At 35.3% G+C, this 24,269-nt stretch overlaps 2 protein-coding genes across 3 annotated transcripts in view; one reads left to right on the forward strand and one right to left on the reverse strand.

Moving 5' to 3' along the window:
- The first annotated feature begins 601 nt into the window (after positions 1-601).
- Positions 602-21,938, forward strand: SLC24A5 (solute carrier family 24 member 5). The gene is made up of 9 exons (XM_510380.6): positions 602-755; positions 1,443-1,622; positions 13,846-13,929; positions 14,023-14,126; positions 14,472-14,572; positions 16,268-16,548; positions 18,554-18,760; positions 20,700-20,801; positions 21,616-21,938. The coding sequence occupies exons 1-9, from the start codon at positions 635-637 to the stop codon at positions 21,936-21,938; spliced, it is 1,503 nt and encodes a 500-aa protein (XP_510380.2). The 5' UTR covers positions 602-634.
- MYEF2 (myelin expression factor 2) overlaps positions 21,384-24,269 on the reverse strand; it is a 36,557-nt gene continuing 33,671 nt past the window's right edge. For both annotated transcript variants that reach the window (XM_001165031.7, XM_510381.8), the window contains one exon: positions 21,384-22,662. In XM_001165031.7, the coding sequence (XP_001165031.2) occupies positions 22,499-22,662 (164 nt within the window). In that variant the 3' untranslated portion in view covers positions 21,384-22,498. The remainder of the gene's footprint in view (positions 22,663-24,269) is intronic.

Genomic DNA, 24,269 nt, shown 5'->3' on the forward strand with positions numbered 1-24,269 from the left:
AGCATCCACTCCATCTCAATAATTCTTGAAACTGTCAGCTACTCTCCATCCCCATTGCCACAGCCTTGGTTCAAGCCACTATCATTTCTCAGCTAGATGATTGCAATGATGCCCTAACTGGCCTTTCTCCCTTTGGCCCTAACTGAAGATGAAGATGAGAGGCTAAAACAGAAATCTGAAAGGATGCCGAGCTAGCCAAAACATGTACATATATTAATATCAACCCAAACAACTTCTAGGAGAAAGGGCTGGAGAGAGATGGGAAGCAGTTGCAAACCCAACTTTTTACAAATCTAGAGAAAGTCAAAAGCAGAGCCAGTATGAAGACATTAAATAAAACCACACATTTTCATAAAGTACAAGCTGCCTTAATCTGCCCTTAGAGACTGTAGGCCATGGAAATAGCTATAGACAATGGTTGTCAGCTCTCCTCCGTCTCCTCCGGCCTCCCTGGAGATTGGGTCTCCTGATCAGAGAAGCTTGACTGGCTACACTCGCCCTTTCTCCTGTGCTGGCCTTGCTAGATGTGCCCTGGGCAGGGTATTGGACAGGAAGGAGACTCCTCACATGATCCAGTTTAATCCTCCTCTTCTCCCTTCCTGAAGCTGCACGCTGCAGTAAGAGCACAGCAGAAATGCAGACAAAAGGGGGCCAAACATGGGCGAGAAGGGCTCTGTTGCTCGGCATCCTGTGGGCCACTGCACATCTGCCTCTCTCAGGGACCTCCCTGCCCCAACGTCTCCCAAGGGCCACAGGTAGGTGGACATTGGGGTCAGTTAGCTCTGCAGCAGCAGCAGCTGCTGCTGCTACCACATACAGATGAAGGGACAAAAAGAGGAAAATTCTCAATGGGCTCACTTTTACTTACGCTTCTGAATTTTAGCATTTAAAAAGATGTCAAACACTTTTGATCCTTCAAATAAGTTGTTAAATATACTCCAAAGTAATTCACAGAGATCATAGTAGGCCAAGTCTCCAGTTTTTGTTCTTGGAGACTTTTTGGTGAAAACAAAAAATCTTTCATCTTAGAAATTCTCTCTGCAACAGTGGATGATTCTTTGCAGGCCTGTGAACAATTTAGGCTCTGCAATGAGAAAACGATATTGTATAAATAATAGAAATTTTCATGTATCAGAGATACAGTTTCTACTTGGGGAAGAGAGATTCAGAAATAAAAACAAGGAGGAGTGATTTCATGATTTCCTCTTTTTAATTCTTCACCATCATCAACATATTTCATTAAGATATCTCTTTTCAGTCCCCCCAAAAAAATTTTTGAATCTACAACTGTGTTATATTCAGAAGCGCTTTATACATTTTCAGTGGGTCCTTAAAATTCCACCCGGTTACCCCACACTTACAGATTTCTTAAGGAAGCTCTCTGTGGGCTTGGAATGTGTGACTCCAAACTCTTCAAACTTTCACCTCCTTTTCCTTAACAGGAAATAGCACCCAATGTGTTATTTCTCCATCATCGGAGTTTCCCGAAGGGTTTTTCACGAGACAGGAGCGCAGAGATGGAGGCATCATAATCTATTTCCTAATTATCGTTTACATGTTCATGGCCATATCTATTGTCTGTGATGAATACTTCCTACCCTCCCTGGAAATCATCAGTGAATGTAAGTGGCTGGAAAGTTTTCCTGTAACCTTCTGGGAGAGTGTGCCACACAGATATGACTGTCTTTGAAATAGCTCAGCAGCTGTCCTGTACTTCTCAACTGATTGCAGAGCACCAGCTTCTTGTTGTGGGGTCCCGTGTCTTAAGGAACTGGTCGAGTGTGGTTTCTCTTGGTAGTTAATGTGAATCAGAGTTTCTTTAAGTTAGAACCCGGCAGTTATTATTTTCCTGCCTATTTCCAGAAATCTCTAGTTTGTCGACTGCCTGGATGTTTGTTATAAGAACTGTTCCAAGATTTCACTTGTATGTACTTTGTGTGCGCTCCTAATACAATGAAACTCCTAATATTTGCCATTTTATGCTTCAAAAAACTTTTTTTTATTTTTACTCTAAGCTCGCTATAACTTTGATTATAAAAAGTGATAAACAAATGCAATTAAGGACCACCCTCCCCATCTTCCTTTCCCAGCATCCTACCATTAAGGAAATTAATTGATATGTAAGAACCAATAAACAGATAGATGAATAAGTCCTGTATCCTAAGTGACCTTAGACATCAGATGACTGTAAATTCAGTTATTAAAAATTAAGAGCTCCATTTATTGGTTTCTGAAAATAAGATCAGCCGGTCCAAGCCTCTGAGCTCTGTTCCTTCAGCAGTATATGTTGCCCAGAATTCTGAGCATAGACCTTCACTGGAGCACTGGTCCCTAAACACCAGGATAGCAGTTATGTTTTGTGCCATATGAGCAAAAGTGTGTTTCTAGACTTGGTCTCATGTTTGGTTATTTATTTGGCTGAGCATGCTCACATTACAGCAAAAAGCAATGTCAAAGTTAAGGATTGGGTTTCCTATTGCATATTCACAAGACTGCACAGTAACAGCAGCGTCCTCAACCTCCACCCACCGCCCCCGACACACACACATTGCTGCCATTTCTTTATAAAGGGAAAGAGCATGAATGTAAACTCTCCCTTTTCCCATCACCCCACCCCCAACCCCCGCTGAAATGCAAAGCGAATTATTTTCTCCCTTGTTCACTGCAGTATCCCAGAATCTGTAGGCTCTAAAACAGTAACTGGTGATAGCAGAGGCACTCAACACCTATCTGTTTAATGAAAATATATTATATATATATATATATATGATAGATTAGCCTAATTTATTACAATTTTTCTTAAGTAGATACAAACATATGCTTTTATCTTGACGTTACATCTTATATATAATTGATATTTTCTTTAATAAAGATTAAATTATTTAACAGTTTTACTTAGATTAATGAAATACAAGAAAAATAGAAGAGAAAGATAAAATCACCTGTATTTCCATCTACACAGTTACCATTTGGTATATTTCCTTTAAATCTTTTGAATCTTGCTTTATATACAGTTTGGGATCTTTCCTTTTTTTCACACAATATTTTATAGTGCACATTTTCCAATATTATTAAACATTCTTCAAAACATTATTTTTAATGATATCATGATAGTCCATGATTCTATAAATGATTTGAGCATCTGACACTGGTTTTTACACATAGTAGGCACCCAGTAGAAATTTATCATAAAATTTAAAACTATTACTCTCATTGGACATTTGGCCTGTTTTAAGTTTTTTGTGTTAATGTCATGCCCATAATTGTATAAAATCTTTGCACACCTCTCTGATCATTTCCTGATTAAGAGGCAGAGATGTGGATATTTTAAGTCTTATGATATATATTTGCAAAAGGCATCCCACAAAAGGTGTGCCTACTTATACCTCCTTAAACATCCATTCCAGAAAACCATGAAAAATATGTGAAATATCCTTGGTTGCTTTAACCATTATTTTATAAAATTTGTATTTTTCTTATTATCCGTGAGGGTGAATATTTTATATGTTTATTGAATTTTATGGTTTTCCTTTTGTGTTTTTTTGCCCATATTATATCAGGGGTATTCTGTCTCTTTCTTATTGATTTTCAAGACTTTAAAAATATATAAGGATATTAACCCTTTTTCTAGTATTACTTCATATCATATGCTTTTTCATGGTTTGTTTGATTTTGCATTTTGTGTTTATCACATTGAAGTTTGAAGTTTAAATATTTTAAGTAAATTTGTAAATCTTTTTCTTTATGATTCTCCTTTTGGTTTTATAACTAGAAAGACATTTTTATCCATAGGTCACAAAAATCATCATATTTTATTCTACATGCAGGATTTTTTAAAATTTATTTATTTTTTCCACTAAGAATCTGTCTTGCTATAGGATGTAATGTTCTTTTTTCCAACAGTTGATCAATTTTCATATACTAAGTTCTTATATAGATGTAGATCTGTCTCTATGCTCCCAACTCTGTTCTAATAACCTTTTTGTACATTCTTATGCCAATACTGCACTTTTAATTAGAAAAATGTAAAAAACTAAAAATTGAAAAATTAAAAATGTTAATCATATAAAACATAGAAATTTAAATTGTAAGGAATTATTTCCATTTCTAATGACTTAACTGAACAATGACATGACTGAAAAAATAAATCAAGAATTTTATTATAAAAATTATCTTAGGAGAAGTAAAAAATAAATAAAAAACCTTTCTAGCCCTGTAGAAGACACTACTGCATTAAAATTTAGATTATGACTTCAAAATATTGTTCATTAAGTGACTTAATATGTCTAAGTGACTTCCAACGTGCACCTTGTGAAATTACTTTGAAACATCATCAGCAAACATGCATTTCTCAAGTGAGTCTCTCTGCCCTGAAATACAGTAGTTCTTACAGATGTGTGATTGATGAATATCCATGCGACTGCCAAATCTTCAGCTGTTAAAAATTGACCCTCATCTTGAGTATTGAAAATACTGGCAACAAAATGAGATAGAAATAGTGCTAGCTCAATTCATTTTTAAATGCTTATAAATTAATTCTGTCACTTCTCTTTTCAAGTTCTAGCATGGTCTTATCCAAATTATGACATCAGCAATAAAAAACAATTTTCCTGAAATTTGTTTACATCTGCAGAAACGGGCTTCAAAAGTCTGCAAGTGCTTTGCCTTTCCCCAGTTTCTTGATGAGCATTGAGTCATAATAGTTCCACCCATTTTGTCAACTAATAGTTATTAACATAACCCTCAAAACAGTTTACTAAAGTATTCCACAATGTACTACAGTGTTATTTTTTATCAGTTACTTATGATAAAATTACAGATGAAAGATATATATCTTATAATAATATATGGTTTATATAATATATATAAGATTATATATATATATATATATATATATGGTTTCACTTAGTCTTCCCAAAAACCTTACAAAATAGGGACTAATGTTTTGGTTTTACTGATGAGGAAGCCAAGGCTGGGAGGGTAGGTAATTTCTCATGACCACATAGCCACACAGAGAAAGTCCTGATATCTCTAATGCCAAAATTCAAGCATGATCTCAACTGCTACATGATAAAACTTTACACATCCTTGTTTGAGATTCGTTGCTAGAAAATAGTTGTTTCAGAACTGTTCTATTTGAACCATCTTACAAGAAATTTTCCTCTCGAGAGCACTAAAAATTTTGACAAAAAAATATCAAATACCCACAGTTACTGTGGAGGAAGTATATTACAAAATAAAGAGAATACATTGAATTATTTGCAAAAATCATTTTGGACCTTTGGCAACCTATAGGTGATTGTAAATCAATGCTATAGACACTTATCCATAAGCTCCCAGGCCTAAACATTTTGTCCAAGATCATGAGATCATAATGTAGTACAGTGGAACTTCATCATCATAGATGAGGCTATAATGTCTTGTGGGGTATGTATACTGAGTTCCAACCTAGAATACAATGGAAGGATTGGCAGGCCCCTGTCCCACCCCAGCCCCACTCACTCCTCAAATCACCACAGTGGCTCATTTGGCCAACAGCAGGATCTTTAGCCAGGTGAAGACTAGAAGAGGCTCAGGATTGTCATCTCCGTGCAGCGATGAGCTGGAAGTGGAAGAGGGCAGAGCCTCTTGCTGGTGCTCTGGCAGGGCCCCCGCTCGGTCAAACCAGTGCTCTTTCTCTTTTGGACCTATGTATGTTGGTCTTGGTCTCCTAGAGCTGCCTCCACCAGAGGCTTCCAGCAAGGATTTTTTTTCCTTCTCCTTGCTCTGCTCATGATTATAAAAGTCACACACCCTCTCCTCTACCCTCGAACACTGGAAAAGCTGGAAAAGCACCTATCTCTACGAGGCAACCTCAGACACTTTACCACCATCTTAACTGTATGGAGCCAATAAAAGAAAATGCTGTTGCTATGCCCCCTTCCTGTAATCCTATCTTCTTTTTCTGTCCATTTGGTTCTACAGGAAAAGAAGCTAATAATTCTCTGAACACAGAGGGCTGAAATGAAATTAATCGGTGTTGTAGAGGGGACACAAATGTATCACCCTCTAGTTGTCCAGGGCATTTCACGTTTGGAGAAAAGCCTTGGCTTCTGGGCTGGGAAACAGAATGGAGATTCTGGGAAAAGAGTTAAAGATGTGATCAGAAGAGGAGCATTATCCAAGCCCAAGTTAGAGCTAAAGGAGCTAGAGGTAATGGGGTGAGGAATAAACTAAGGAGAGCTTCCTCATCCTAACCAGTTGTGCTACTCTAGAATATTACCCGGATGGATACCCTGAGGGGTGTGTATGAGAGACAGGAAGAGAGACAGAGACACAGTGAGAGAGGAATCCAAATGACTAAGGAAAAGGAGGGAGCCTTTGTCGTCTCTGATCATTCATGTAAGCCTGACTTAGAAACCTGTGTCTAAGATTCCCTTGCTTAGTTTGTGAATTTAGTTACATCACTTTGTAGTCCTATCTGGTATTGTTTGCTTGGGGCTTTTTCCACTTTTTTTCTCTATATATATTGATATAGTTGCTGAATGGTCTATGACAAATGCTGAGAATCCCCGGACAGCTGGAGGGGAAGGACACAGCCGTCATATGCTCTAGTGCCACACTCTTATAGAGAGACAATTGAAAGTGCCCACCCTGGAGCCAGATAGCCCAGGTTCAAATCCCGGCTCTGCCATTTGCTAGCACTGTGACCTTGGGCAAAGTTCCTAACTTCCCTCTGCCTCTGTTATCTCAGCGTGAAACAGGGTGATTACAACTTTCAGTTCATAGTGCTGTGTGACAAGTGCACGAAGAAACACAAGTGAACTGCTTACACAAGTACCTAGCACATAGAAAACATTCACTGAATGTTCATTGTTACATAAGAACAGACTACAGAGGTTAGAATCCTTTACTCAGGAAAGATGAAAGTGGAGATGGGGAATACCAAAGCCTATTTAAGTATTTTTGGAGCAAATAACCAAATCTACGGTGCATCTGCTAGAACTTGAACACCAAATTTAAGGTAAATAAAAGTAAGGTCTATTTGACAAGGTAGGAAGTAAGCTTATTAAACTAGTTATTTTATCTAATAAGCCATGTGACAACTTTAAAGTATACCTTAAATATCTCTGGAATATTCTGTTTAGGCCGGGAGCAGTGGCTTACACCTGTAATCCCAGTGCTTTGGGAGTCCAAGGTGGGTGGATTACTTGAGCCCAGGAGTTCGAGACCAGCCTGGCCAACATGGTAAAACCCCATTTCTACAAAAATACAAATATTAGCCAGTCGTGGTGGCAGGCACCTGGCCTGTAATCCCAGCTCCTCGGGAGGCTGAGGCAGGAGAATTGCTTAAACCCGGGAGGCAGAGTTTGCAGTCAGCTGAGATCATGCCACTGCCCTCCAGCCTGGGCAACAGAGCAAGACTCCACCTCAAAATAAATAAATAAATAAAAATTAAAATTAAAAAATATTCTGTTTAAAGTTCCTTTCATTTCATTTACATTAGCATCTATACCATTTTACTTCATCTTTTATTGTTTAAAAAGTCACTTTTAAATATAATTTAAATTTAAATAATTTAAATATAAGCCAATATATAATACAAATTAAAAATATAATATAAACTATATTCATTTAAAGACCAAATAGGACCAGTATGTCTAATCTCTCTAAGCAGTTTAATTTTAGAAACACAAAAGATGATATAAAATGAAAACAAAATATCCTTTTGATATGTAATGGGGATCTCAGAGGTATTGAACCACTGTTCTGGGCAGCTTTCTTTATATTTTTCCAAACTATATACATAGAAAACTCTGAGAACCCCTTAAGATTGGTCACTTGATAGAGTCCAAATTCCACAGTGAGCCAGCTATGAAACTTTAAAAAAAAATTTACACTAATATACCATTCAATTAGATATAACCTCTCTACCACACTGATACCTTTGAATTATAACACGTCTTACATGAAAATGATCTTAATAAGGTTTGGGGGAAATATACTTAAATATTTACTTTTTATTTTTAAAAATTTTCTCTTACTCTGCTTTGCACTAATATTTGCTTATGTTCTACTTTACGTTTCAGAAATAGGCAATAAGAAAGAAAGGCAAGTTTTAATTCCAGGCAGAATTGTTTCTAAATTGAAAAAATTGGGATTCAAATAATTCTGTGAGTATGGCATTTGGATAGCCTACAGTTTCAGGGGATTGTTTGATTTTTAATCCTCATGAAATTTACAGAAGCAAAAGCTTTACTAAAGAACAAAGAATCTAAGAATAGTGCTTCCTCCATGCTACACACTCATTCTCCTAAGAGCATTTCATCCTCTTTGTTGTTCTTTTTTCTCTGATCTAAATTGTGGTCCCTTTGGATTGCATCTAAATCTACACCAGGCATATAGATCTAAATAAGTGCTAAGTACTCAGTATTTTACCACGATGCTATTGCAGGAACAAGAAATAATAATAAAGTTATGTATTATCTCTTTACTTTGCCCACGTGGATAGCTGAAAGGGCAGCTTCTTGGTGTCAAAAAGATCTAGGTTCCCTTCCTACCTCTGCATTTATTACCTATGTGACCTTGGGAAAGTTATGGAACAAAAAATGAAGTAATTGTTAGGTTGGGAGGTAAAGTGTCTTGTATAAAAGAAGTACACTTCATATGATAGGCTAAGGGCAGGTAGAAATCCACTGTAATATTACAGCTGTTAGATTGGGGATAGGGAGAGTCTTTTTTGGTGGAATCAGCCTTTAAAAGCATTACAGGTTTCAGAATTCATTCTTTCATTGCTCAGACAAAATATGAGTTGGTAAATGTAAGGTAATCAAGTTATCTTACTTATTGTTAAAAACATCCCAGAGCATATACATGCAGTCATGTATTCCTGACTCTCAGTAACTATTTTTCCCCTCTAGGCATTTATTCCCTTCAAAATATTTCTAGGAATACATTTGAAATTAATTTCAGAACCAGTTTTGCAAATCACAAAAAAGACATCAGTTTGCTGTTGCACTTCATTTTGGACCCTAAATTGTATGACTCAGCATGACTACTCACCATGGTCACTAGAGTTGGGTCTGATAGACTTTTGATTGTTTCTAAAACTCTAATCCATTCACAAAGCACAAAAGTTTGCAGACTTTTAAAAATGATGCCACAGGACGCCAAATTGCATATAGCCTATGGCTGTAACTATATTAAAATGTGCATTATGAAAAGGACTAGACACATTGAAATGACAGGAGTGGTTAAAATACTACGATAAAAGTATTCCTCTATTTTTCCCCTTCATCGTCTAAATTTTGGTAATGTAGACTTGGGGGTGGGGGGTAGGTATTATAAAAGAAATTTAATTAAAAATAAAAAGTGATGTAGAGTCTTAAAGCATAGAATTCACATTCTATAACTTTGAGTAAAGATTGAAAAAAAAAGATAATACCTTAAAGATTGTGTGGTCTGATCCTCCATTTCACAGATGGCAAAATGAGGCTTGTCTAAATAACTTAAGTCTCCTATCAAGTTACCGGCAGGGCTGAATCCAGGTCTCAGTTTTAGTTTAATATTCTTCCTACTATATCATATTTCCAGAAGGAGATTTTCAAAAACCATTATAAACTTTCTAACATGACATCACAGAAAAAAAACATTTAAGAAAAAGTCTGATGAATTTTCATAATCAGCTCATTACCACGAAGTTGTACTTTATATAAACAATGTGTTGATATCTAAACCTATAAAGAAAACTCAAGTTGAACATTTCTACTATATCTTCCAGGATATGTGATTATTCCTTTAGAGTAATAGAGGAACAAAAGAATAATAGCTATGGGAGGAAAAAACTAGAAAAATTTATCCTTAATAATAAACTATAGCAGAAAGAAATTTTACCCAAAAGGTCGAAGAAGACAAAGCCAATCTATTCTAAAGTTCAGAGGCATAAAACATTTTATAAAATATTCTTAGAACATTAAGATATAATTTGTTAAAATATCTTTAAGTTTTATCCATCCATCTATACAAAATCTTTCCTTTCATAATTTGAGTGCAGTGAATAGGAACAAGCTTTATTCTTACTGCCTTTTGAGACTGAAACTTTTCTAAAGGACCACCTATTGTCCTTCCCTGAGACTGAGTTTTCTAATGAAGCATTCTTCAGCTAGTGCTAAATGAAGATTGTTCAGTATTCAGCTGCACTGTTTGGGCAGTTATTTTAAGATAAGGCATTCTGTTCTTTTTCAATTTCTTCCACATATTATCTAGCCCTGATTTGATTTGGGAAGACAATTCATGGTAATATCCAGCAGCACTAAATCTATAAATTCTCTAGAATGTGCCGGAAAACTTCCAAAGTATTCTTGGCTCTTGGTAACTATTTTTTCCACCAGGAAAGAATAGAATGAGGGTGATTATGGTGCCAGTGCCACAAAGTATAAACAAAAAAGATTCAATCACCCACCATGTTCTAATGGGCCTAAGTGCCATTCTTATATTGGGTTTCTGTGGTAAAATAAAAACAGCATTGGGCTTAGAATCAACAGGCTCAGGGTTTATGCCCTAACTCTCAACATTTAAGATCCTTGCAATCCATGTGACATTATTTTACCTCCTGGGCCTGTTTATCTGTAAAATGGAATACCACCACTCATATCTCATGATAGTTGATATTAAATTATGTATATGGGAGTGCATTGTACACCATGAATATATTATTTACTTCATTTCTAAAATGAAAAACAGTTAATTACAGAGCCATCTCCTTTATCTTTTTGTTCTATGTTTTAAATAGTATGGTCAGTTGTACACATCAGAATTGTAATAAGAATATAGTATATATGTGTGTCTATACATATATACACACACTGGTTAGAGTGATTATACGTATGCATGTATATGTGTATATGTATGTAATCACTCTAATCAGGAAAAGAAATACTAGGAAATATGCTATGGTTTGGGTATTTGTCCACTCCAAATCTCAAGTTGAAATTTGATCCTAAATGTTGGAGGTGGGGAGTAATGGGAGGTGTTTAGATCCTGGGGGTTAATCCTTTCCTAGGGGGTGAGTTCTCTCTCTTTAGTTCCTTTACAGAGCTGGTTGTTTAAAAGAGCCTGGCACCACCCAGCTCTCTCTCTTACTTCCTCTCTCACCATGTGATCTCTGCACACACCAGTTCCCCCTCTATCTTCCACCATGAGTGGAAGCAGCCTGAGGCTCTCACCAGATGCCCAATCTTGAACTTTTCCAGACAGAGGAATCATGAGCCAAATAAACCTTTTTTTCTTTATAAACTACCCAGTCTCAGGCATTCCTTTATACAACACAAAATGCACTAGGATACAATGTAAACTACAAAAATCATTTATTTCTCACCCTTCACTAGTCACTGCAGGTAGATGTTCAACAAGCAACATGACCAAAGGCAAACAGAATAGAGGGCCTGGCCTAAATAATTCTAACCACCCCAAGAGAACTTTTCACAATGGTTTTTCAGGTGTCAAAATAGCTTGGATTAGGGCTGGTTGGATCTCTCAGACCAAATTACCCCAAGGGATAAAATTAATGACTGGAGCTGGTATCATCAGCAGACAGTATGTGGGTGACAGATTTCTAAGTACTTCCCACATCTTTCAAAATGAAAGCCAAAGTCCTTATTAGGATCCACAAGACCTTACATGATGGGCCTATTACCTTTAATCTCATCACCTACTGCTTTCCCTTGACACTCTTCATTCTAGACATGCAGGTCTTCTGTTTCTTCACCACACAGACTAGCCTCTACCTCAATACCTTTGCAGTCATTTATTCTGCATAGAATACTTTTAGCCCAGGCATACAAATGACTCATTTCAAGGTCTTTAGTTACCTTCTCAATTAAGTCCTTTCTGGTTATCCAATCTAAAATTTCAATCCTTCCTCTCTGACATTTTTCTCTCTCTCCCCTCCCTGCCTTTACTCCTTGCAACTTATCTCTAACATCATACCTATTTTGCTTATCTTATCTGCTTCCCCTTACTAAAAGTAAAGCTCTGTGAGAGCAGGAATATTTGTCTGTTTTGTTCACTGCCATATTACTAGCACATTAAAAAAGCATCTGGCATATAGTAAGTACTCAATAAATATAACAAATAAATGAACCACCAGATGACTTAACTATCACCCCAAAACTAGTGGCTAAAAACAACAATTACTTTCACGGTTTTGGGTGTTTACTGAGCTAAGCTAGGTAGTTCTCACTCAGGGTCTCTTGTGCAGCTATGGTCAGAGGATGGAGCTAGAATCATCTGAGAGCTCACTCTCTCACATGTCTGGTGCCTAGGCTGGGAATTTTCAAAATCTGGGGACTGAAACAGCAGCAATTCCTTAGACATCTCTATTTCTATATGGGCTTTTCATGAGGTTTCTCCAGTATGGGGGTTTCAACAAAGTAGCAGGACTTACCATGTCGTAGTTTAAGGGAAAGGTCCTGTGATGACAGTAAGGAAGTCGTATCACCTTTTATGTAGGGGATTAAAGGGTTCTGGAAAACTACGTGGAGCAGAAAAATGCCATAACTATTATTGTAATATACAATCTGCCACACCAAGAAACACAAAAGGAATCAGTAAGCTCAAATGCCATCCCAGCAGACTACAGAACAAGGTTCACCTGAGTGCAGGCAACAGGTGGTCCCAGAGACAAGAATAAGGAAATACCAACCACCTGTGACAAGGAGTCAACCAAGCACACCAGAGTTTGAGGGTCTGGGAAGACTGAAGCGTCAAAAACCAATAGGTATAGTAAACGACAATAAACATCAACAAAGAGTTGCCATCAAGTCTTGAAAACCCAAATTCTAGTTCTGACTTCGATACTAACTTTGTGACCTAGGGTAGATAATTTAATGTATGGCATGCTACCTCTATTAGTTAGTTTTTAGTTTATCAGTAAAGCCTGGTTGCGGATTTCTTATGCAAACCTATCTCGGCCTACGGCTTTCTCTGTTCCTTCCCATGGTAGGTCCCTTGGCCCTAAAATTGAAAGGACAAAAAACTTCTTAATTTAGTGACTCTCATCTTGTCAGTCACTAAAGTTTATGAACTTGCATGCTTGTAAGCCTGGTGGATAGAAACAAACTGTAGTATTACATACTTTCTTATATTCCTATTCTAGAGCAAAATTTTAATAGATCCATGTTTTAAATCAATAGACTACACAACATTAAATCTAGTTATTTTCTCTCATTTGTAATTAGACAACGTTGAAACTGCAAATTTTTTTAGAATATCCATGTTTTCTTGTGACTATCAGCCAAATTCAGCTACATTCAAATCATCAAAAATTCTCTGCATGGCAAACTGAAAAACCCCAGCCAAAGCCTCCCATATTCCGAATAATATTTTACACAAAGGTCCCATACCAGAAAATTTGAACGGACAGTTGAGATGACTTAACAGATGTGTGCAAATTTGTGAACAAGCTCTGTTCAGCTGCATTATACATCTAAAAAACTAACATCTTTTCTTTCTTCTTTGAAGTTGGGTTAGGATTTCCAAATTATCTTAATTTTCAAAGCCATGCTGTTGCTACTCACCTACAAGCCCTCTGCCTCTGAACGCTTTTCTGGGTTCCAAATAACCCTATGTTTGGCACTCAGGATATTCCCTTTAGTCTCCTGGCCTTCCCTCACCCTTTCTATAGAAGCATTAAGTAATGAAGTCATAAAGAAGCAAAACATTGGACTCTTTTAATCTGTGTATTTTATTTTTCTAGTTTAATAGTGGTTTTATGTGAAGCTGTAGCTTTGAGTATCTATTGTGTTTAGTTGTAAAGACATACTCTTTCACTTTATTAGGCATAACAATCATTTCATTTATGTTCAGCCCTTGGATTGTCTCAGGATGTTGCAGGCGCAACTTTCATGGCAGCGGGTAGTTCAGCTCCTGAATTAGTTACTGCTTTCCTAGGTAAATATTGCTCCTTATACTTCTTGCTTACTCAGTGTGATTTTTATTTTCTTCAAGTTAACACTAACTTAGCTGGTACTATCTTGCACATAGGTGTATTTATCACAAAGGGAGATATTGGCATTAGCACCATCCTTGGATCTGCAATTTATAATCTCCTTGGCATCTGTGCTGCCTGTGGTTTGCTATCTAATACGGTATGTAACAAAACCATTCAACAAAATGTATTGTCTTAAAAAATTCTAAAGATAACTGTTCGTCGTCTGGGATGGACAACAGGGCACTAATAATATGTGCAATCAAATTTATTAATCAGTAGAAAAACAACATGTATTCAATTTAATGTTAATCCACAAATAGCTCTTGGTCAGATTTATGAAAGTCTGTGTAAGTTAGAACACAATTTTACATTTTTTTCTCTAAGCAATATGCAAAAGATAACAATATTTAACTACAAATATAAAAACAATTTTAGTATTATACTAAGGATTGTACTTGAAGAAGTTACAATGTAATGGAAATAATAACTTACCATATTACAGGTCTCAACACTATCATGTTGGCCCCTCTTCAGAGACTGTGCAGCGTACACAATTAGTGTAGCAGCAGTTCTTGGTATAATATATGACAACCAAGTTTACTGGTAAGCTTGAAAATAATTCTTATGTAAAAATTAGAGATTTAATGAATTTCTGATGGTTCAGTAATTTTTTTTTTCAGAAATGTTATTTTAGTCACTTAATCTGCCACTTCTATACCATATTCCAACAGGTCTGTGAGTTAACCTCATCACAATTGTTGATTGAGTTCTTCTCACTAGTTTGCAATTTCTTTTTAGTCACTTCACAGTCTCCTTTTTTCTCTCACTAGTCACTGGAGACCACCACTTTTCCTTCTCCCCACTGGCTGCCTATTCAGAAAGTTTCCCAACTCCTGTTGTCCATTAAAGCCACAACAGTTGACTTTTTCTTCTACTGGGTTACTGCTCACCTTGCCTTAGTTAGAAGTGTTCATGGCCACAAAAGACTGGAGAAGGATGGTAGAGGAAGTAAAAGAAGTCTTTTTAAATTCCTCCAAACTTCTGATGCTCATTCAGGAGAAACTATAGCCTTCCTCTAAGAAATAACAATGCTTAGCTTTTAATATTAAAAATTGTTTGCTTTCCTTACAATCTCTCTGTGCCTAGCTGGTCCAAGAAAATGAAAAAGGTGGTGACTGAGTGGACAGATACTAACTTTTTCAACTAGTAAGCAGCAGGCACCTACTAGGTCCTTCTCACTATGCTAGATATCATAAGGGATAATGAAATGTAAAACACAGCTACACAGGTTATATACATTGCATAACTCCAGAGGACACCAGAAAAATATGAAAAAAAAAAGTAATGGTGTCCATCTGGAGAACCATAACCTTGCAGCACGGCGTAATACCTGCTATCAAGAAACTTAAAACCTAGCCAGAAGCATAATTTCTAAACTAATCATCCTGTCCTCTAGTCCGTCTCCCTAAGACACTGTGTTGGTAGAATAGAAATCCTTCTAGAACTCAGCAGTTGTCTGTAAGGGACAGTGACTGTGAGAGTATCCAAGCTAATTCTTCCTCCATTAGGGAAATCAGAACTGTTCTTTAAGATACAGCAGACAGAGATTCACTGGCTATAAAAGGTAAATGCAAGGTTCAAATGTGATGGCATTAGCTAACTGCCAGAGTACAGGGAAACAGTTCTTGGTTCCAAGGGTATAATTTTATATTTTAGAACATCTTGTTTTCTTGTGACTGTAAGCCAAATTCAGCTACATTCAAATCATTAAAAATGCTCTGTATGACAAACTGAAAAATCCCAGCCTAAGCCTCCCATATTCTGAGTAATATTTTACACAAAGTTCCTATACCAGAAAACTTGGACAGTTGAAATAACTTAACAGTTACTATATTATTTTATAATTATTATGTATGTTGGGGAATGTATTATGCCAATGAGCTGAGGCAGAAAATGTTCACCACTATTTATTAATTTTACATTTATTTTGAAAATCTCCAATTATCATTTTCATTGCATTTTTATACCTATCATTTGGAAGGAATCTACAAGTAAAAACGAGTTTGTTGATCTTGTTTTTTTAAAAAAAAAAACACAGAAGTGTTCAGCTTTTATCAATAAACATAATAATGCTGTAATCAAGCCTGGACAAATCTACAAAACAAAAAATATCTAGAAATGTTTGATGGTTCTATGGCTACTTTTGTTAGAAAATCATTCAATAGATACTGCCCAAAAGCTATCAACTCTAAAATGACTTTCACTTTTAATTTAAAAACACAAATTTCTCTTTTATAGGTATGAAGGGGCTTTACTGCTTTTGATATATGGATTGTATGTTTTGGTGCTGTGTTTTGACATTAAAATTAACCAATATATTATAAAGAAATGCAGTCCTTGCTGCGCCTGTCTTGCCAAAGCTATGGAGAGAAGTGAACAACAGCCACTGATGGGCTGGGAAGATGAAGGTCAACCATTCATTCGTCGGCAATCAAGAACTGATAGTGGAATATTTTATGAAGATTCTGGCTACTCTCAGCTCTCTATAAGTTTACATGGTCTTAGTCAGGTTTCTGAAGGTAATCACTAAATCTTGCCCATTATTAAGTCTATTCGCAAAGGAAAAACTTTAAAATTTCATTTCAATTCAGCAAGTATTGTGTGCTTTTTATGTAAAAAAGACTGTGAAGACTCAGAAATGATAAAGACTAAGTCCCTACCTTTAAGGAACTTCCAATATCACAGGAAATACAAAATAGCTAAAGTATGAACGTTAAGTACCATAAAAAGAGAAAAATAAAGTGTGACTGTGGTTCACAAATGGGACAGATTGCCAAAATGTGGTGAGGACAGATAGGAGATTTTCACAGAGAAGGGAGCATTTAAATTGGGCCCTGCTGGACAGGAAAGATTTTAACTAATGACATACGTTATGACCAATAAGTAGCAGCTACTGAGGTCTTCATTCCATAAATGATGCAGAGATAAAACACATAGAGCACAGTATGTGCATAGTAAGGAAGGAGAGGAAAGGTAGAAAGGAATAGGATAAGAAGAATCTTAAATGCTATTTTAAGAATCTTGGAAGGTTTCTGAGGAGAGAAATTATTAGAACTATTATCTTAGTAATGTTACCCAAAATGATGTTCACCGAACTAACATATGAAGAGACAAAGAGGTCTGTAAGAGAGGCTATTACAACAGCTGATGTGTTTACTAGGTGCCTAGACCAAGTGAAAGTGGTGGGAATAAATGAGAACAGATGTGAGACTATATGAAGGAAGCATCACCAAGACTATATGGGGCCAGAAAAAGGAACAAAGACACCTCCTATGTTTTAATCTTGACTGAGAAAATGGGAACAGCACTTATTAAAACTGGGAACTCAGAAAAAGGGGCTGGTTTGGAAGAAAGAAGAAAAACAGCTGAGGTTTACCATTGTTTAAAGCAATAGCAAAACTTTTAGGTAAATAGGTTCAGTAGGAAGTCAGAAAATTCAGCTATGGTCAAAATTATAAGTTCATGGGTTACCTTTTTATAAAGTGGTTGTCCAAAACAGATTCTAAATTTAATTAAGCCTTTAGGAGGGTTTTATTCTAATTTACTACTTAAAATTTTAAAACATGACTTTTCCCCCTTTTTACAAAAATTTTAGCTTCTACTCTTTCAGGTATAAGAGGTATGCCTCTCCAAATTAAGTTTATAATAAGAAACGCAAAAGAACCAATCCAAATTCTTTGATTATGTTAAAATTATATCTAATATTACTTAATGGCACATTGGTTGAAGCTTGGCAAACTTTTTATGAGTTGTTGTACTAACATTAGTTTTAACATGATTTGATCCAATTGTTACATTATTTTGTAAATGCCATACAAATTTTGAACATTTTTGAATTCGAATTTTTATCCAATATATTATCATTATCCTTCTACTAAATTAAATTGAATAAAGAAATATACTCAATTTTCATAAATTGTACTTTAGATGATATACTACCTCCTACTTTAAGGTTATTTCTATGAACTGTGGTAAAGTCTGAATTTAATAAATAAAATAGTAATGAAATAGGACAAAAAAACCACTTCCACTAAGAATTAGGATATGCGACTTAATTAAAAAATTATGCTATGATTATTTTATATTCTTTAAGTATACATTATCTGGTACATAGGGCAGGCAGAGGCATCATCAATATTATGAAGTGGAGACAACTGGAGTAGCTAGGTTAGAAACCAGGTTAATCCCTTAAGCAAAAAGTTACTGAAGACAATCCACAGGAGATGTCCAATTGACACTTCATAAACACTATCTACAATATATTTAACGAATGGCCCAAGACATTTTTATAGATTTAAGGCCCCAAATAAAGAAATGCGGAGTATCACATCTTACATTGTCTGCCCTAAAGTTTCAATTAGTTTCTTTTCACCAGCAATATCAGTAATGAGGTACTCAAATGTTTTAAACAGCCTTTTAAAAACTGATACAGCTAATTTATTTCAATATAGCTTTCTAAATAGGCATTTCTAACTTAATTAGCCATTTGAGAAAACTCAAAAGTGTCTACTTTTTCCACAACAGATCCACCAAGTGTTTTCAACATCCCTGAAGCAGACTTAAAAAGAATTTTTTGGGTATTATCCCTTCCTATTATTACATTACTTTTTCTAACCACACCAGATTGTAGAAAAAAGTTTTGGAAAAACTACTTTGTGATAACCTTTTTCATGTCTGCAATATGGATATCCGCATTTACATATATCCTGGTTTGGATGGTCACAATAACTGGTATGTATTTTAAGTACAATAGCACAACTTGAAAATATTCATATAAGAACAAATTGCATATGTTCACTCAAAGTAATCTAGCTACACAGCAAATTTCTTTTCAGCAAGATTGAAGATTAGTACCATTTACAAAATGATTAAGTATTACTATAACAAGATCACTGGAGTTTGTGAGTTGCATATTATATATAAACTGTATTTTCCACTGTTATTTAGCCTGGGGTACAATTCAAGAGATCTTATAAATGAAATCAAATTCATAGGATGTCTTTTTATTATGCTAATAATTTAATCACATTCCATGGGGTCCACAATAAACTCTTTATATTGAATTCCATTCCATAATGAAAAAAAAAAAAAACAAAAAAACAAAAACAAAGCAAGGAGCTCTATTTTTGGGAAAACAATGGGTGCTCACTGCTTAACTGGATTGTATTTTATTTGGCTTTTCAACACGGCAATACAAACATACTATGAAATGAGTGAAAAGGGCATAAAAGTTTTATTCTAGGTTTCTACTACCTTCATGATTAAGACTTAACTAACTACTGCTGCTTGGCCATAATCCACTACAGTCCCTAAACAAAAAAACTATGAACAAAGACAAAAATAATCTGTAATTTCTCCTACAAATGTTAACCCAAATTAACTTACAGCAGAGGTGAACAAACTACTGCCTGTGTGCCAACATAACCCAGCTTGTTTTTATTAGTAAGGTTTTACATATTATCTATGATGGTTTTCACACTACATTGGCAAAGCTGAATAACTGCAACAGAAATCACACAGCCTGCAAAGCCTAAATAATTACTATCTGGCCCCTCACAGACACAAAAATTTGTTGACCCTTGACTTTTCCCAAATTAATGTAAGTCTTAGAATAGTATGCTAGCAAAAAGTGGACTATTTCTTCCTTTTTTTAATGAGAAAAATGAAAAAGTCCAATTAGCTTGCATATTATATCTATCCAAATTCACTCAGCCAGAACACATTTGATACTAGAAAAATAAAAAGAGAGCAAAAATCATGTAATAGATCACAGAACAGCCCCCAAGATGATAAATATTAGTGTTATTTATGCACATATGAATTCTAGCAAAGCCAGTAACAGAAATTAACAACCAATTCCAATTCCAATATCAATGTATAAGCATGCAATAAATAAGCTACTTTCTAATTAAGTTATTTTAGTTGGCATTTTAAGAAAAAAAAAAAAGAAAAAAAAGACGCTAAACCAAGTTTTCAATTACAACATTAAAGGAGCAGTTACATAACCTTTTGTTTAACTTCTCTCTGGTTCTGTTTCTGAGAATAAATACATTTCTGAAAAATGTTGACCTGACATCAAATTTAACAGAAGTATTAATAAATTGGGACCATATGTTAGACTCAAGTAGAAAACAGGTTTTGTTTTCCTCAGAGATTAATGAACGTTCCCCCTCCCCCGCCCTGCCAAAGCCCACTAAATTAAGGTATATCACTAAAGTAGAACATAATAAATGGTATATATACATGTTAACATATTTATAGCTTAAAGATAGCTATAATTAATTTGCTTAACTCTGACTAATATTTTTAAGAAAGAAAAAGCGGAATGATCAGTCTCATTATCAAATATTCAGCACAGCCCTGATGAGATAATGGTGGACATAAACATCTTTTGTAAGAATATCAAACAGGAAAATTTCTCATTGGCAGAATTTTGGCTGTTACGTATCTTTAGATATGTCATTGAAAATCTGTGCTACCTGGGTTACCCGAATTACCAGCCTGATTCAAATATGTTGCTAGCTAAAAAACTAATAAGCAAGCACATATTGGCTCTGAATTCTAAATGTGCCTATTTTATTTTTGTTCACGAAGGAAATATCCAAAATAACTGCAAAGGATGGTTAGTGAATCTTTAAGATTTGTAACTTGAAATATCTGTTTATTACAGGGGAAACACTAGAAATTCCCGATACAGTAATGGGCCTTACTTTATTAGCAGCAGGAACAAGCATACCAGACACAATTGCAAGTGTGTTGGTTGCAAGAAAAGGTAAGAACTAGGTCCCTCAAGCTGCAATGGTCATTCTACAAGGCTAGAATGAGTAAAAGTAGCTTTAAAAATGTTTACTTCCGGCCGGGTGTGGTGGCTCGCGCCTGTAATCCCAGGATTTTGGGAGGCCGAGGCGGGTGGATCACGAGGTCAGGAGTTTGAGACCAGCCTGACCAACATGGTGAAACCCAGTCTCTACTAAAAATACAAAAATTAGCCGGGCGTGGTGGCATGCGCCTGTAATCCCAGCTACTCAGGAGGCTGAGGCAGGAGAATTGTTTGAATCCAGGAGGCGGAGGTTGCAGTGAGCCGAGATTGCGCCACGGCACTCCAGCAGCCTGGGCAACAGAGCGAGACTGTGTCTCAAAAAACAAAAACCAAAAAAAAAAAAAAAAGTTTACTTCCTCAGTAACATACTTTGAAGGGGGAAAAAAGTGACTCCAGAGGAAAAGTTTACTATTTAATAGCAGGTTAATTTCACTCAATCTAATCCCCCAAATAATATTCATTTGAAATGTATGTTAAATAGTAATTAACCATTAACCATGTTAAATTACAATGAAAAGCAACAAGTAAGCTATATACCTTATTGAAAAATGGTTTAATAAATATAATTATTAAATAAATGTTAAGACTTTAAATACTAACCCAAGAAAAATTTAAAAATACAAATTCAGTAAGACTTTTGCTCTAACAACAATTTTTCAAAATGAATCAACAACAAAAAAGTATCCAGTGTTTCTTTTCTTATGAAGATTATTAATAAAACACAGTATTGGTAAGCACATTTTAACAGTATGCTTTTCTTCTGTAGGGAAAGGAGATATGGCTATGTCTAACATCGTGGGATCCAATGTGTTTGATATGTTGTGCCTTGGTATTCCATGGTTTATTAAAACTGCATTTATAAATGGATCAGCTCCTGCAGAAGTAAACAGCAGAGGACTAACTTACATAACCATCTCTCTCAACATTTCAATTATTTTTCTTTTTTTAGCAGTTCACTTCAATGGCTGGAAACTAGACAGAAAGTTGGGAATAGTCTGCCTATTATCATACTTGGGGCTTGCTACATTATCAGTTCTATATGAACTTGGAATTATTGGAAATAATAAAATAAGGGGCTGTGGAGGTTGATATTATTAATAGTGTTATGCAGAAAATATGAATGGCAGGGAGGGGCAGAGAGAAAAATCCATTTCTTCATTTAAATCAAATTTTAAAAATCTTGAACCTTAGAATCTAAAACTTACTTACAGTAATTTAAAACCAACCAAAATCACATCCTAATTTTTCTGAGCCCTTTCTTTTCATGAAAAATTACATATTATAAAACAGAAGTTTGGGGGGAAAAAATCTATGTTTTACCATACAATAAGTTGACAAAAACTGGAGAAACTAGAACAAACATATCCAACTATGTAGTACTGAAAACAACAAGAAAATGGCTTATTTCATTAAAAACAGTATAACCATTCATTTAAACTGAATGACCAGACTTGCTGTCTTTAAAAACCCAAACTTGAGATTAACAAAAATTACAGTATATTTTTAACATTATACTGTTAAAAGCTGGTGGGAGTTTTAAAAGTTCATTTTTACAGCTTTTGTAAGCATACAATATTACTTTAAAAAAATGACTTTTACTAGGAGATTCAGCAAAACAGATGTAGGAATGTTCCAACCATGGCTTGAAATTATGCATTACGATCCAAGCGAACATCAATTTCTCTGCCACTGATTTTTATGCCATTCATTATTCTGCAGGCTTTTTCAGCTGATTCTGGGGAGTCAAATCTGACTGTTCCACAGCCTTTTGACTTTCCATTCTCCATTTTTATTTCTGCAAACATTACATGACCTGTAAAATAAAAGTTACAGAATTACTAGTCAGTTTAAATAAGTTCTATTTCACTTTATAGGTCTGAAATTCCTCATAGCCAATTGTGATAATTAATTTGATTAAAAACATTAATTATTTAAAATAAATAATATAAGCATTATATTTGGACTAAAATACAATTCATATAAAGTAATAAATATATACATATTAGAATATACAAAATTGGAATCAGGAAAGATTTTCTTAGGATTTAATGTATTTTATTTATGTTAAATCCCTAATTCCTGAGGTTAATTTTATAAGCAATAAGTCAAGCTAGCACAAAATGCCACCAACTCACCATGCCCTATAACAAACTTACACATTTAAACAAAATTATTTTTAGAATAAACGGTTGCTTACTGCTCAGTCTCCCTAATCTCTCTTCCTTCCCTTTTATCCTCATTTCACTCCTTTATCCCCTGCAAACAAGTGCAACTGACCAGAAATCTAATTTCTATCAGGCTACAAAGGGCCCCACTAATTCTGCTTTGCAACCACAGTGCCAAAGCCGTTTATTCAATATCACAGTTTGAGCTCAAAGTCTTAAGAATGGCATCAAATATGCTACGGAAATAGTCATGGGAAGAGATAGCACAGATTTAAATCAATAAAGGTAAAAACAGTGATGTCAAGGAGAATATCAGAGAAGCTTCAGGAAAGAGGAAGAAAACCAGAAACCTGTCCTTATGCAGTTATAATATCATTGCTAACTCTAGAGACTGGTATTTGAAGTAAATCAATACCATTTATCAAAATACAAAGTGGCCATAAGAATTCATCACTACAATAGAACACTTTTGAGAGTAAAAGGGGGAGTTATCAATAATTACACATAAGTAACAGATGTAAAGGGAGACTATCCCCAGGCAAACTGGAATACATGGTCACTCAATCCAAACAGGTCATAAATTTAGGGTGTGACTACTTACCAAAATATTTCCCTCCCCACTAGATGAACATGTCAAAACAAATCAAGTTAGAAGACTTTAAATATTATAGTTGCCAGATCACTATGGGCTAATTTTAGTCTGGCAACCAAATCAGACAGCCAGACATATTTAGTTCTAGGAAGGGAGGAGAAAAAAAAGGAGAAAGGTAAAAGCAAGAGGACCTGTCGAAAAACTGCATAAGCCCTTTCCAGATGATAAGATCAAACTTTAATATCAATCCATAAGGAAGTTTTTTTTCTGTTGAAATCTTGATCTGAATAATCTCTTACCTATAACATGATGGACTACTTTATACTTTCACTTTTTCATCCACTCCCTATTACTGCATTTCTTTTTGAAAACCAACTGGTAGTCAACTGCTCACCTACTAAACACTAATTAAATGGTCTAGGATAATAAATGTCATACTGAGACAAAACCAGTATCTTGTTACACAGGCCAGATAGTCTTTAAATGTGTTCTGAAAAGTTGTAAAATAGGCTAATCTCCAGAGAAATTACATGATAATGGTTAAAGTAGATCCAAATAATATTTAGCCCACAACTGGAATGAAATGGGGAAAAAAAGCAAAAACACAGCAATCACACTTTCTAATAAACATCATAAAATGAAACTGGAAAACACATTTTAAAA

The sequence above is a fragment of the Pan troglodytes genome, chromosome 16, assembly GCF_028858775.2.
Source record: "Pan troglodytes isolate AG18354 chromosome 16, NHGRI_mPanTro3-v2.0_pri, whole genome shotgun sequence".
NCBI classification, from domain to species: domain Eukaryota; kingdom Metazoa; phylum Chordata; class Mammalia; order Primates; family Hominidae; genus Pan; species Pan troglodytes.

Coding starts and splice junctions, on each gene's coding strand:
- SLC24A5 (XM_510380.6), top strand. CDS start 635: ATGCAGACAAAAGGGGGCCAAACATGGGCGAGAAGGGCTCTGTTGCTC. Junction 756..1,442: donor ACGTCTCCCAAGGGCCACAG/GTAGGTGGACAT, acceptor TTTCCTTAACAG/GAAATAGCACCCAATGTGTT. Junction 13,930..14,022: donor ATTAGTTACTGCTTTCCTAG/GTAAATATTGCT, acceptor TCTTGCACATAG/GTGTATTTATCACAAAGGGA.